Raw genomic sequence first — 14,730 nt, 5'->3', positions numbered from 1 at the left:
AGCACATTTAAAAAAAAAGTCACATTATCTTGTGTGTTGTTTGAGCTGCATCAGTTATGTTCCACTAATCTTTCACTTTAGTTACGTTCTTGAATCATAGTTATCTTCATTTTTGAGTTTTTATCTCAGCCAAAATTACACTTTTAAAACTAGTCTCGCTTGGATATTTAATTGCAAAATATCCCATTGAGGAACATCACTGTTCATTTTTTATACGGGCTAATGAATACAATTGTGGAGTTAGTTAAAACTTAAAACATCTTGATAGAACCCTATTAACTGTAAATTTAAATCTAAGAAAAAGAAGGGTTGGTCTAAAATAATTCATATATAGGAAAGTGAAAAAAAAAAAAAAAATTGTTGATACAGGGAAATAGGTGGTAAATGAGATTCGTTGAGGAACTTTGATTAAACATCATGGTATGACTAGTAAAAATTGTCATAGGCAGAAAGGGAAATATATCACTTCGAATCCAATATATATAGTCCAGTCCAAAACAAGACAGAGACAATCACACATAGACCTCTCACCTAGGGTTTTCAATTTTCATTGTTCAAAAACTTCAAAATTGTATGTGTTGCGTTTTTACAGTGTTATGTTTATGTGTTTTTTTTTAATAAAAAACTATCAAAGAAACATCATGTCTTAGACCTCTGATACCACCTGGTTCTCGAATAGGTACTATATGTAAAAATGATTTTTGCTTGTGAAGAGGGTCACTTCACTACTATCAAATGAAGACTTTTTTGTATATTTAATATCTTCCTCAATTCAAAAGTTTGAACATTCTGTCAAAAAGAATGAACTCAAACTTCACTTTTCTAACTTTTTCTTTCTTTCTCAGGCTTAACTTCAATAGGAAACATTCTCCATCTCCAAACCAGCTTTTCCTTTTCTTTTAGCCTTTTTTATAGACAAAAGAGCAAAAAGGAGAGAGGAAAAAAAAAAAAAAAAGATTACTTCTTTGAATGTTCTTCATCAACTTCAGTTCCATCTCTCCTTTATTATCTTTTGAATTTCTGTAATTATCAAGGTCCCCTTTTTTTGTCTTCTACACAAACTTTTACTTTCTAGAGAAGAAAGAGTTGAAAGAAAGCTAAATAAGGGACATATAGAGGTATCCATAACTCTTTGCAGAACTTTTTCTGTCTATCTTAACATAGAAGTGGTCACTAGGAGGTTCGGTGTCTAGAGAGTATGACTCGATCCATTACTATAACCAACATATGGTTGCAAGTTCTATCCAAGAGGTAAGCAAACAAAGAAATAGTATTCAATAACACATCAAAGAGATTGATGAGTATTTCAAGCAGAGAGACACAACGAGAACTTCTCTAGAATCATTAGAGAGCTATATATATGTTACATTACTGATGTTTTCGTATTTTCTTCCAAATTTCCGAAACTAAGAGCAACAAATATGTACAGAGTATAAAATGAGGTTTGTTTAACAAAACAGAGAATAAGAAATTTGCTTCAAGGGTTTCGGAAAAAAAAAAGAAAAAGAACCAAACTTGGTGTTTAAGTGAAGGGAACAAAACAAACCTCTCTTTCAGTGTTGTTCATCACTACTTTCCACTTTCATCTTTACAAGTCTTTCGATAGGTTTTCGACAAATGGGACATTTGTTTGACTGAAACGGGAGTTCTTTTGCGCAGTCACTGCATAAACACTGCAAGAGGCAACACAGCATGATTTAGTCTTGATGACAATGCAACCAAAAAATTATGTTCTTGTAAAAGATTGATGCAGATTTAGAGACAATAACAGCAAAGTGAAGTAAGTCTAAAATGACAGGATCTGCATGTTCATGTTCGAAACTGCGGTTAATAAGTCTACCTACTAAATGCAAACTTGTGTTTGGAAGAGGAGAAAGAAAATTGATAAAAGCTTTTACCAAATGTCTACAAGGCATGACGGCGGTGTCCTTAGGTTCAGTCAAGCATATGACACATTCTTTGCCACCAGTATCCTCTAAGCCCGACGCAGCAGTACCTTGTGTGGTCGAGTTCTCGATACCATACAACTGATGTAGTTCATATCGTTCTCCTTCAACCCATAGGAGCTGTTTCATAACTTTCACTTTGAAAGAGCTATCGTTAGTCTTCTCCAAACAGGCTAGTGTGATTTGCTTATTTGGTGGGGTTACTGTCTCGGCTGATATTACAAGTGGGTACACTTCTTCTGTTGTTGGTTTGGATAGATCATCCAGTGAAAAGAACCCCAAGTCAGTTCCTGTCCCTGAAGGTTGTAGAAACTTCTGCGCAGTACCTTTTAGGAAAGGGACTTTGGTTGGTGGGTAAGCTTCTGGTAAATGCGGAACCATTGTGCACTTTGATTCCTCCTTTGCAAAAAATATGACAGTGAAACTGAAATGAGACAAGTAAACACATCAATCAGACTCACTCTTGGTAATCTTAATAATGTTCACAAAAGCCTTAACCTTGGTATGCAACACACACAGAGTTATAATAAGATTGATATAGTAGCTAAACTAGCTTAGTGTAGCAAACAATTACTTGACAACCGCAACTGCAATTAGCCAATCTAGTCCCCTGTTCAGGTTATAATAATCACTAAAATTGGATCAATTGAACCAAATTGATCCTAAAAGAAAAAAGAAAAAAACCTAAATTCCAGTAACTACAAGCAAGTAAGGGTTTTGAGTCACATCATGTAAAGTTTAAACCTTTTTGATCCAAATATGAGATTCATCATGTAAAGTTTAAACCTTTCTGATCCAAATATGAGATTCAGTATAAATTCGAAGTTCCATCAACCCTAATTAGCCAATCTCATCCCAATTCCGAATTCTAAAGTCGGGAACTTTCACACAAATTCCGATTTGTAAAATCATCAAATTAAGAGTTAAATACCTGCCATCGAACACGGCATCGAAGACGAAGGAAACAAGATGATGACCAGGGTTAAGATCGTCTGGTTCGAGCTTCACCGTAGCTTTATTCACATTGACAGCATTCTTCACCTTCTTCGCGTTCTGGTGCTCCACAGAAGGCAGAGGTACCTGAACCGTAGGCGGACCGAAGTAAACCGGTCTCATCATAGTATTCCAACCATTGTGATGGTAACCGGTGAAATACGGAGGACCTTGTTGCGGGTAATACTGGTTTTGATAATAGTTTTGACCGTATGGTCCGTGATTAATCTGCGGCGGCGGAGGAGGCTGAGAAGACGGTGGTTGTGGTGGTGGAGGAGCAGGAAGAGCGAGCTGTGGAGTTGAAACGAGGTTGTTGTTGTGAGTGTAGCTGTAGTCGTTTTGAGGCGGCGGTTGTTGCGAGGGAGGATCGGTAGGGTTATTATAGTACGGCGGACGAGAAGGAAGAAGAGGAGGAGGAGAGTGATTGTGGTTGTGACGGTGGTGGTTGTTGTCACGTCGACGGTTGCTGAAGGAGATCCCCATAGATAGACAGACTCTGAAGACAATAGAGATTTGTAAGACAAGAGAAGAAGTCAGATCAAAGATTTGTCTATGTTAGAAACTTAGAACATGTACTAATTACCTTTTTTTTTTTTTTTAACTTTGCACAGTTAAATTATGAGTTAAGATATCTTTACCGCTAGATTCACTGCCATTTTTGTATTTAAAAGTCAACGCGTTGTAACTTTTTTTAATCGTACTTGACCGAAAGAGACATGACTATATTTCTTCTTCCAATTTTAGCTTTGAATATTATGTTCATAAAATATTATATTTTAGATATTTGGAGCTGTAGGAAAACCAAAGAAAAACTACATCACGAAACCCGTTTAATTTCTTTCTTTTTTATTCATTTAATACTTTAACACCCTATGAACTAAATAATTACATCTCAGAAGAAGAAAAAAAAACTTTTTTGAAAATAATTTTTAATCTATGTTATTATACAAACCAAGAAAAAACTATGCTTTGTAAGTTGAAGATAAAAAATATTATTATACAAAGTATTCAGTAGCGTTTTTATTTAAGGACTATGGTTGTCTCTTGTTCCTGAGGTTGTTGAGCATCTATCTTTATTAAGAGAGGCTCGTTTAGATCCGTAGGAGCATCGTCAGTAACGGCCAGCTCCGGTGAGGCTGCAACCGCGCCGTTCATGTCTCCTCCGTGCTCTGCTAAAGCTTTTCTTAACGCGTCCTTTGCCACTTTTGTAACACAGACCATTAATATCACTGCAAATAAATAGAACAGATAAAAAGAAGAAACTATAATTAGTGATTCTATACATTAGGCAGGTTGATAAAGGATTCTATTGTGGAGAAACTGAATTCTAGGAATTGTCCAACTAACCGGATATTACAAGGCTTGAAATCAAGATGGCCTGCAAAAGGCAGAACACAGGTTAGAAGAGAGATTGAAACAAGAAGCTGAGAATGTCGTTAAATTTGTGCAAAAATATTACCCAGCGACTTAGTGAGAATTCCCTCCACTTGTGAGTCACATCAGAAAGGTCTTTTAGTGTTGTTCCAACATACACTAGTGCAAGCGTTATTGGCTGCGAATTAATAAAGTATCAAGATGTTAATTCTTTTGATCTTACGATTTAAAACATTCAACAGTGGTTACAGAGAGGTGAAGTTGGTTAGATTACCATCATCCCTAGCCAAGAAGAAAGTAAGTATGGGCCTAGCCGAATTGGAGTTACAGATAAGAGGTAGTTTAACATGCTGAAGGGGAGAAGCGGAGCTAGCCGGAGCAGCAAGCATATCTACATTCAGTTTTGCATATTCATAAGTAATAAAAGGAGTGTCAAAAAAAGGATTCAAACTTCGTAGGTTTAAAGTGCAAACCTTGAAACCAGATTTCTGAATCGCGAGTGCGACCGATTGAAACTGAGGATAATCCTTCAATTTTGCAACTACGAAAGGTTTTCCAATCTGCATAAGAGCATTTACCATGTAAGTTCCAAACAATAAGGATAACGTCTGTCTGCATATCTTCTAACTACATAAGAACTTTGAGACACTTACTGTACGGCCTAGAAGAAATGCTGCTCCTGAGCCAAGTGTAGCACCGACTGAGTCCGCAACAAAACCAATTGGCAGCCCAAAAAGGTAGCCACCACCGATCTGAATATCACAAACTTCAACCAAATAAGATTTTTTCACAAATTTATAGGTAAAACCTGTGACTCTCAAAGTGGATAAAAGCCATAATATATCACAAACAAAAGAAAAAGAATCAAGATGTATATACCGTGAGAACCGAGGCAGGAACAGCCAAAACAGTTAGAGGAATATATGCAACAGCTCTGCAAACATTACAAGAGAAAGAAAAGGTCAGTACAAAGGTAAACAACCAGCGGAAAAAGGCATCCTAACTCTTATGTTCCTAAATTTCTAGAAGTTTTATGTGCATAGACTTGTATTAACATTAGTAATGAAACAGATTACTGTTACTGTAGGTCATCACACAAAATAAGCTTCAAATCCAAAAAAAAACAAGAAGAAGAAGAAGAAGAGTCACTTACAGGACAAAAGGTCCCCAAGGCCCTAGATCTTGTTCAACCCATAACAAAAAATCCTTCAAAAGCTGAAAAAACAAAATACAAAGAATTAGTTTCAGACCATAAACTAGCTGACAAATCAATAATACTCCAAAATGAGACGAATTCAAAAAGGAAAGATAACATCCAGAGACAAATCTATTAGCTTTACTACCACATTTGCTTCTACTAACCAATTCAGCCACACATAAACACATCTCATGCCCACAAATGCAAAGGGTAAAAAATAAGAATAAAAGCTCAATCCTTTCATTGCTACGAAACACCTCAAATGAGATGAATTGTGAGAATTGGCAGAGATGATCCAACAAAAACAAAAACCCTAATTTAGCCAATTACGGACCTTCTCAACGGGGAGAAAATAGCAAGCCAAGACAATTGCAGCTATAAGGATAAGGAGAACACAAATCCGAAGACCAGATCCCCACGTTAACGCCATACGACGCCTCCGGCGACTATTACACGGCGTTGTCGGGATTGATTCTATTTGACAAGCAGCGAACTATTATTGAGAGAATTACGACAAAAGCAAAGAATCTTTACGAAATCCTCCTCCTTTGTGTGTGTGTGAGCGCTTTGGCTTTGGCTTGGCTTGGAGATGATCTAATCTCTGAAACGGAAAAGGACAAGACTTTTGAGGATTTTAATTGGGGGAGGTTTCGTGAGAGAGGGATGATAGGGATTTTGGATTCAATTCAATTGTTGTTGATTTGGTTTTGAGAGAGTTCCATGTTTAGCGTGAGAGAGATGGCATATTATCAGAACTGTGTGACTGGTTACATTAAACCGCGTGGCCCGTACCGACTCTTTTATTCGATTTTCAATAATACTCAGTAATATATCTTAAACTAAATTCGTTTTTGTTTTATTAAAATTAAATATAATGAAATTTTGTTACTCTCTTATTTAGATAGCCAAAAGTTTTGTTTTTTTTGTGTGTGTTAATTCACAAACAAGTATTATTATCCCCTATGTATAAATTAGTGACCGCGTATATGCCGTTTGGTTTGTTCGTTTTATGCTTTTTTTTTTTTTTTTTTAATATGTGGATATATATAAAAATTAAATTAAATACATTAGAAAAGAAGATCTTTGACCAAAAAATAAATAATGGAAAAAAAAAAATTGTGACAATAAGTGACACGATGCCACGAGATGCATATTTCATTTTAATTATTCAGAAAGACTCCTTCATTAATTACAAACGGATGGTCAATCATTTATTTATAGTATTTGCATACAATATGATAAATATACACATTAAAAATGTTATATTAGAAATATTTTATTCCAGTGACGAATTCTTTTCAAAAGGAAAAAAACATAGGAGTGATCGGATGATTATTGAATTTTCAGCTGTGACTAAAATTACCAAATTTTATACTAGCTAACAACCAATATAATCAACAAAGTCTACACAATACAAATAAAAGAATATCTATCTCCCAAGTCCTAAAACCTAGTACTATAACTTAAATCAGCTCTCTCTAGTCTCTCTTACTCTGCTCTTTTATCTTACACAAACTGCATTTAACAAGACATGAACAAGCATGAGATCCACAAAGTACTGATGTCCCATCTCGCCGTCTCTCCACCGCATCTTGGCCGGAGCTTTCCCATAGTGAACCCCGTCGTTACAACGGTTATCAAAATGCCACGGATACGTCATATCGAAGTTATCAACCACACCCGAGACCAAGCCTAGCTCCTTCATTTTTTCCAAAAACACACCATTGTACACTTCCATCTTGCTCGGGTTAAACGCGAGCGTCCTCGCGTAACCTCCCGTCGCAATAGTGTTCCTAAAAACCAATTCCGGCGGGCGGAATCCTCGAGCTTTCACTGAGTCAAAAACGTTTCTCCAGAAGGCAGCCGCGGTTTTAGCTCCTTTTGTGAACGCTCTAAGGTTAGACCAATGAACACCGTCATGTAAACCCGAGTTCACGATCATCACGTCTGGTACACCAGTCTCTTCGACGAAATAGCTTTTAAGCAACTCTCTAAAGGTCTCATCTTTAAGTGAATCAAGACCTTGATAGTTTTGAGTCTCGTTCCAGTGTCCATTAAAAACACTCGTGATCCTAACTGTTTCGGATGAGTTCTTTGGATTCGAGAACTTCGAATCAAACCTCCTCGGCACAGCACCAATCTCCGGATGACCCAATACAAAGTTCAACAAGTTCCTAATCGAATCAACATGGTTCGAGTCACCCCAGAAGAAGATCCATTTGTTCTTCAAACAATCCCAAGCCGAATCCTCTGAGAAGAGCTTAAACGAGCAATGGCTAGAGTAAACCCAACCATTGCTCTCTAACTCAGCTAAAGCTCCATCGCACCATGGTTCATGGCAAGGGAAACCATCCGGTAAACAACGGTAACGGCCGTCGTTGCTGATCTCGCATTCTTCATTCTTACCAAGCCTAACCCACCGACCAGACCAAACGTCTCTGTCGAAATCAGACCGAACACATCTACGAAGCTCCGGCAAAACAACGTCAGGTTTCTTGATAAACCGTAATCTGAAACTACGTAGCTTTCTGTCGAAAGCGAAACGAGATGGGCTTAGTTTAAGACCATGGAAGCGACGAAAGAGCAAAACAACGGTGAGATTGTAATCTCCGGCGAAATCAGGATGAACCTGAAGAGATAAAGAGTAAGTTCCGTTTCCTAAATCTTTAACCGGCGGTCTAGATTTCCAGTTTTCGCCGGAGAGATCAGTCTCGAAGTAATCTCCACCGACGCAAACCCGTTTCCCAGAATCGTCTAAAGATTGAAACTTGAATTCGTGAATCTTACCAGCCGTCAACTCTACTGAACCCCTACCGTCGATTCCCGGAACTGAAATCTCGACGGTCTTTGCTTCTCTGCACTTCTCTCCTCCAGGAGGAGCCAACCAGTTTCTTAAAACATTCGCTGTAAAGTTCTGCTCTTGCTCGACGGAGATCCAAGAAAGCTTCTTCACCCGGGTCGGATCCAGATCCAGAGAAGGAGGAGAAGTGAGCCGACGCATGGAGTAAGAGTTGAGTCTCCACGAGTTTTCGATGAAGGTTTTGAGTGTACAACTGTCGATGGTCCATACGACAACCATTAGGAAGAAGACGAGTGATGTTAGAGCGCCTAATCTCCATTGAGGAAGATGATGATGATTACTCAGCGATGGAGACGGAATCACTAGTTTCTCTGGCATCTGAAGAACTCTTGACGACAATAGGAAAGAACCCTTGTTTTTATCAGTTTTGATTAACTCGAGAAAGGAAAAAAAGTAATTACAGAGTAGGTAAGAATTTTTAGAGATTGGTCGGCAGGAGAGAACTCCTGTGGAGTGCGGAAGAGTAAAGGATATGACAATTTTATGTACAGACGATTATACCCTCGTGAATAAGCGGAAACTACCATTAGGCTCCGAACCGGTGTGTGTGATCGCGCCGCCAACCAAGGAAGCGTGTGTTTTTAGAAGTCGCGTCGGCGTGACGTCTGGTTAAACATGAATCTGCCGTGTAATGTACGGTGGGATTTTAGGGACAATGTTGGCGTCCAGAGCCGTCTCTAAATTATTAAAGGCCACAATCAAATTAAAATAAAAAGGATGTTTTGCTATTAGTCAGAACCCATGAACTCATTCCCATTAACAAAGACAAATGCCACTAGACTAAACACATTTTTTAGAAAATAAAGCCGAAAGTTATATATAAGGAAAAAAGATGGCTAGCTACACGAAGTATTGGTGAATACATGGTCACACATGCCAAGTATACTATTGTATATTCAACTACACAGAGTATATGTATTACATGACCACATGCATGAACTATATGACGTTATGCGGTCAACATCATAGACATATAATCCAGTACACCGGTCAATTAACTCCGGCAAAGACCGGCGTTGACTCCAGTGTTGACCAACACTTAAAAAGAAAATTCTAAATTAAAAAAAAATTATTATAGTAAATTATTTATGGGTTTTCATGATTAAAAGATATTTTCTATTCAATATCCAAATATTTTTTATATATCCCTAATATATTCATCTTATAATTAATTACTTTTTATTTTTCAAGCTAAAGTAAATAGTTAAATAAAAATCATTTATAATTATTTTCAAGATATAAAAATTCATTTATAATAATCTTCAAAATATAAAATCATTTATAATTATGTTCAAGATATAAAAATTTCTAATTATTTTCAAGATATATATATATATATATATATATATAAATCTCTCATAATCAGATTATTTAATTACTACAAAATCAATAAAATCAAATTCAACTACTTTCATTAGAAAATAATATGCAAAAGATTGAGTATATGACTCTTTACTCTAAATTTTGCATGGTAATTGTTATAAAAAAATTTAGACACTCTTTTCTTTAAAATTTACATACTCAAAATAACATATAAACAACAAAAAGTTAACAATATTTACTTTTAACATATGAACATTTTCATTTTTACTCTCTTTTACACAATTACAATATGTTAAATTAATTTTTAGAAATTTTTTTTCAAGTTTGGGTTCTCTATATTACATTTAGGATATATTTAAGAAATATATTAAAAATATCTTTAGATATTGAATTAACATATAAACAACAACAAAAAATTCACAATATCTATTTTTAACATATGAACATTTTCATTTTTACCCTCTTTTACACAATTACAATATGTTAAATTAATTTTTAGAAATTTTTTTAAGGTTTGGGTTCTCTATTTTACATTTAAGATATATTTAGGAAATATATAAAAAATATTTAGATATTGAATAGAATATTTTTTAATTAATAAAACCATAAATGATTTAATATAATAACTTATTATTTTTTATTTTTTATTTTTTATTTTAGAAATTTTTGTTGGTCAACGCCGGAGTCAACACTGGTTTTCACCGGAATTAATCAATCAGTGTACCAGATTGTATGTCTATGGTGTTGAACACATGACGTCATATAGCTCATGCATATGGCCATGTAATACATATACTTTGTGTAGTTGAATATACAATAGTATAGTTGGTATGTGTGACCATGTATTCACCTATACTTCATGTAGCTAGCCATCTTTTTTCCTATATATAAAATACACAGCAAAAAATAAGGCCATAAGCTCATGCTTCATGGACTTGGCCTTTGGGTCGGCTCTGCTGACGTCACGTGTCTTGTTTGTTTTCTCTCATTGTCGCACCGCCGCTTACAAAAATATCTTTTTCCGGGATAATATTTCATAACTAACGGAAGAAAAAACAAACAGATATTGAGATAAAAGAGAACGGTTAGGTGTGAGATTAATTCACAGTTTAGTTTTGTTTGGCTGCTAATAATGATCATCCATCTTAATCCTTTTGCTTAACTGAAAAGTCAACAATTTTTGGTAAACAAGAAAATCTATCTTTTAGTTAGGAAGATATTGGTATAATAAGTATGATGTTGATTGTTTTTTAGGAGAAAACAGTTTTATCTGCAATAATGGAAATATCTGTTATTAACCTAGCCTTTGACAGTTTGACTTGACACAACTCAACGTCTATTTGGTGAAGTTTGGTGATAGTTTCTTCTCTTGGGATATGTTCTATCATCTTACTTTCTACTTTTGGTTGCTTACCCATTCAGGTTTTTCATGTTTATGAAGCATCTCTGTTCAAAATGAACTTATGGACTCAGCAATACAAGGCACATTGAAAATTGAAGATTATATAACAAGAAAACAATTTTTGGTTAACGACAAAACAAAGCAACAAAAGAAATTGAGGTTGATTATAACAACAGAAGGAAAAGAAGAAAAAATTTACTTTTCAAGGGGTAATGATTATGAATCAGCCAAGAAGTGAATTAATTCATGAGATTCAGATTTGAATTTAAGTTTCCATCCACATACTGTATATGGATAAAGCAGATTTAGCTCCAAGGATCATCCCAACCACTGGGTCCTTCCCTTTTGACAAATCCCATAATGGCTTGAACAGCTTCATGAACTCTATTGGAGAGAGAATGATTCCCATGCTCTATCTCCACTTTCTCTGCTCCACCCATTGCTTTACTTAATCTGTAATCACACAGCTCAAATCATTCCTCTATCATTGGGTTTGTTCGTGACTTCGTGTGCAATCATTTCTATATCATTTTCATCCAAAGTTTGCATCTATAGTTCTCCATATCTACCTATTTTAACTAAGATTCCAAACAGATGAACACAAAGAGGACATCCTTGTATACTCAGTTCTAGATTCGAACTGTTACTTAAGTTTAATGGCCTCACCTATTAACCAATGCCTTTTTGTCGACATATTCCGGTACATACTCATCACCCATGGAGAAAATCACCTGTAAGAACCAGGACATAGATGATATAATAACCTAATCAGTGCCCAATTGGCCACCAAAAGAAACAATTATGTTCATCCGGACTGGAAATGTTTTACAAGGTTGGTTTTGTTTTACCTGACAAGGTGTGTTAGCCATATGCCCAAGTCTAGTTTTCAACTGATCATCACTAAGGTCAGAACTAAACATATCGTCATCCCCCATGTAAGCGCAGAGGGAGTGATATCTGCAGGACGCAAGCGAAATTTTTTTTTTTGGTTTTGTATCTAGACATGTTTAAAACACAATGTTTCCAATTTTAAGGCTGCGATTATGGTACAGAGACATATAGAGATTTACCTATACGCAGAGATTGGAGCACAAGGATCAGCTTCTCTAGGCATTAGCTCCTCCCCTTTACCTTCTTCTATCATGTTTGCAGCCAAGTCTATCATAGTTGGTGTTTCAGGAAGCGTTGCTTTGTACTCTCTATCGCTGACCGGTGCCTACATAAATATTGCAATAAGCAATATGAACTAAAGTCAAAACATATGATATAGCAAACAAAGGCCTCCTTTCACATAAGAGAATGAGTAGCTTTAAGAGAATAACGGAATGTACAAGTCAAAGAATCTAGAACTAGCACCTGCAAAATTGCAGCTCGTACAGCTCGGGAGCATGCAGCATTTGTTCCCATATAATACACAATATCCTGTTTCAAAAGTGCGAGACGAAAGAGTTCATGTCATAACTTTCTTACAGAATCATGAGGAAAACTGTTTGGGAGCATAACCAATAACCTGGCAGCCAGTGCTATGACCAAGCAGAACAACACCCTCGGAGTTCTCTTTGTTGATGAGATAGTTTATTAGCTGGTCGATCTCTTGAGCATCCTTCATCAAAAGGAACAAGGATATATTGTTAAGTAAATTGCTGAATGGAGAAATTCTTAGCTTTTCCCCACAGTCTAACAATATAACAAGGCAAGAAGAAATCCAAATCAAGTAAATCATTACTTGTTTCAAGCTGGAAGTGCCAAATCCAGAATACGAAGACGACATCAATAGTTGAACAAGTGACCATTTCTCTTTATCCAAAGCAATTGCAAGAGGTTCCAAGTAACTGAAACAGCCAAATTTATGAATGTTCTATCAATTAATATACATGAAATTTTCATAGGCCAATTCATGCCAAAAGATAAAGATGGGAGAAGCCACATACTCAGTAGCTAAAAGTCCATCGGTTAATCCACCGATAAATACCACTTGTTGTTTATACTCTCCGGTCTTAAAAGCCACCTAGAGAAGTAGAGAAACACATGAATGAAACAGACAAGCAAAGCTGTTGTTTACTACCAGAACCTAACCATGAAAACTCATAAACAACAATCCCAAGTAACATCCAATCCTGAGTTTTTTTTCATAAAGGAACCATCTTTGTAAACTTGGTTGATGATCACTGCTGCTATATAAACTAGTCAACTCAATTGACGCAAAACATGAATTCAAAGGTCTCTCACATGGGCTTGGAAACGTTAACCTTAAGCAACCCAATAAAAGGAACCAAAAAGGTTTCGCCTTTAATTTAAACAAATCGAAATTGGAGAAGGAAGAGAACCTGAATAGATTTGGGACCGTATTTGAACAAAACACCACGAAATTGATTCTTCCCTTTGATCGGTCCACCGTAATCTCCGCTTCCGCTTCCGCTTCCACCTCCAGCCATGGAAGAGCTTTTAGATAGCTTCGCGGTGCCGGATTTATCACCACGGCCACGAACGATTCCGGAGAACCAGGACGTCGTCGTGGAGGGTGAAGAAACTGTCGCCGTGGAAGACGATGATCCCGATGTCGACGCCGCCGCAGTAGCAGCAGCGGCGGCGGAAGAAGAGGGAAGGGAGAGAGACATTTTTATTGGTTTTTGGCGACTGTGTGTGGCGGTTTCAGATTTCGTTTGTGGGACAAAATGAAACTTTTAGAGAGTGAAAGCACGCTCCGTCATGCGCGTGGCTGAGAGACAAAGTCGTTGGTATTACATGTAACCAGTGTTCAAGAAAGTGGTTTAGGCGGCCGCTAAGCGCTCAATAGACGTCTAGATGACCGCCTAAACCGCTTAAAATTACATTAATTTAATTTTAATATTTATTTTTGATTTTTAACTATATAGATTTAAATTATTAAGTTTTATATTTGTATACGTAATTATAAATATTTATATGTTGTTAATATAACTTAAATAAATGTATTTTTGTTAATTTTGTTTATAATTTATAATTTTTTTTATTTTCTAACATATATTTGTACATAATTTTATATATATAATGTTTTATGTTGTAAACGTCTAAACCGCTTAAAAACCGTCTAGACCCCGATTAGGCGTTCTAGGCGCTAGGCGCTGGGTCACCGCCCAGATACCGCCTAGCGCTTTACACTGCATGTAACGTCTTAAACTCTTTAATGACATTAATTAGTCTACTCTCTCAACTCTATTTAGACAATTACGATGGCTCATAATGATAAAATTATAGTAATATACTCTGTTGTCTGATGTGATGTGTATATAATTAATAATTTTTGTTTGACGATTTAATAGAAAAGTTCTTAGGATCTTAAATGCCCAATTTTGAGATGTATGAATCCTTGAGTAGAGCCCAATAAAAAAAAAAAAAATTAGGCCCATCTATTGACATATATTGATGTCTCGTAAATGATACGTTTCCCAGTAGTGTGACTTTCTTAGCTAGCTTACAATATAATCGTTTGGATTACTTTTTTTTTTTTTTTTTTTCTCATCATTTTTTAAATGTAAAAACGGTCTATAGTTGATCCGTTGCGGTTGTGTCTATGTTTTCTATGGACCGCACCACTGCGAATTACGCTTGATGAATAGTAAATAAAGAACAGTCTGATCCACAAACAGATTTA

At 36.1% G+C, this 14,730-nt stretch overlaps 4 protein-coding genes across 4 annotated transcripts; all 4 read right to left on the bottom strand.

Moving 5' to 3' along the window:
- Window positions 1-1,331: 1,331 nt before the first annotated feature.
- Window positions 1,332-3,569, bottom strand: LOC104770245 (putative E3 ubiquitin-protein ligase LUL3). Its single transcript, XM_010494646.3, has 3 exons — window positions 2,878-3,569; window positions 1,899-2,370; window positions 1,332-1,673 (listed from the first exon to the last, which is right to left on the bottom strand). Exons 1-3 carry the CDS (start codon window positions 3,420-3,422, stop codon window positions 1,554-1,556), a joined length of 1,137 nt encoding a protein of 378 aa, XP_010492948.1. The 5' UTR covers window positions 3,423-3,569; the 3' UTR covers window positions 1,332-1,553.
- A 269-nt stretch (window positions 3,570-3,838) lies between these two features.
- LOC104770244 (uncharacterized) lies at window positions 3,839-6,324 on the bottom strand. The gene is made up of 9 exons (XM_010494645.3): window positions 5,846-6,324; window positions 5,467-5,528; window positions 5,193-5,247; window positions 4,967-5,065; window positions 4,787-4,873; window positions 4,588-4,704; window positions 4,399-4,491; window positions 4,287-4,317; window positions 3,839-4,168 (listed from the first exon to the last, which is right to left on the bottom strand). The coding sequence occupies exons 1-9, from the start codon at window positions 5,939-5,941 to the stop codon at window positions 3,960-3,962; spliced, it is 849 nt and encodes a 282-aa protein (XP_010492947.2). The 5' UTR covers window positions 5,942-6,324; the 3' UTR covers window positions 3,839-3,959.
- Window positions 6,325-6,859: 535 nt separating this feature from the next.
- On the bottom strand, window positions 6,860-8,993 carry LOC104770243 (uncharacterized). Its single transcript, XM_010494644.3, has one exon. The coding sequence runs from the start codon at window positions 8,687-8,689 to the stop codon at window positions 7,013-7,015; it is 1,677 nt and encodes a 558-aa protein (XP_010492946.1). The 5' UTR covers window positions 8,690-8,993; the 3' UTR covers window positions 6,860-7,012.
- Window positions 8,994-11,181: 2,188 nt separating this feature from the next.
- LOC104770242 (UPF0613 protein PB24D3.06c) lies at window positions 11,182-14,068 on the bottom strand. Its single transcript, XM_010494643.2, has 9 exons — window positions 13,424-14,068; window positions 13,028-13,104; window positions 12,823-12,928; window positions 12,607-12,699; window positions 12,453-12,518; window positions 12,167-12,312; window positions 11,945-12,053; window positions 11,763-11,827; window positions 11,182-11,549 (listed from the first exon to the last, which is right to left on the bottom strand). Exons 1-9 carry the CDS (start codon window positions 13,712-13,714, stop codon window positions 11,402-11,404), a joined length of 1,101 nt encoding a protein of 366 aa, XP_010492945.2. The 5' UTR covers window positions 13,715-14,068; the 3' UTR covers window positions 11,182-11,401.
- Window positions 14,069-14,730: the final 662 nt, after the last annotated feature.

This window comes from Camelina sativa, chromosome 20 (assembly GCF_030686135.1).
Source record: "Camelina sativa cultivar CO46 ecotype springtype chromosome 20, ASM3068613v1".
In the NCBI taxonomy this organism is placed as follows: Eukaryota; Viridiplantae; Streptophyta; class Magnoliopsida; order Brassicales; family Brassicaceae; genus Camelina; species Camelina sativa.
Note: the sequence above shows the minus strand (reverse complement) of the source record. Positions and strands in the feature narration are given on the sequence as shown.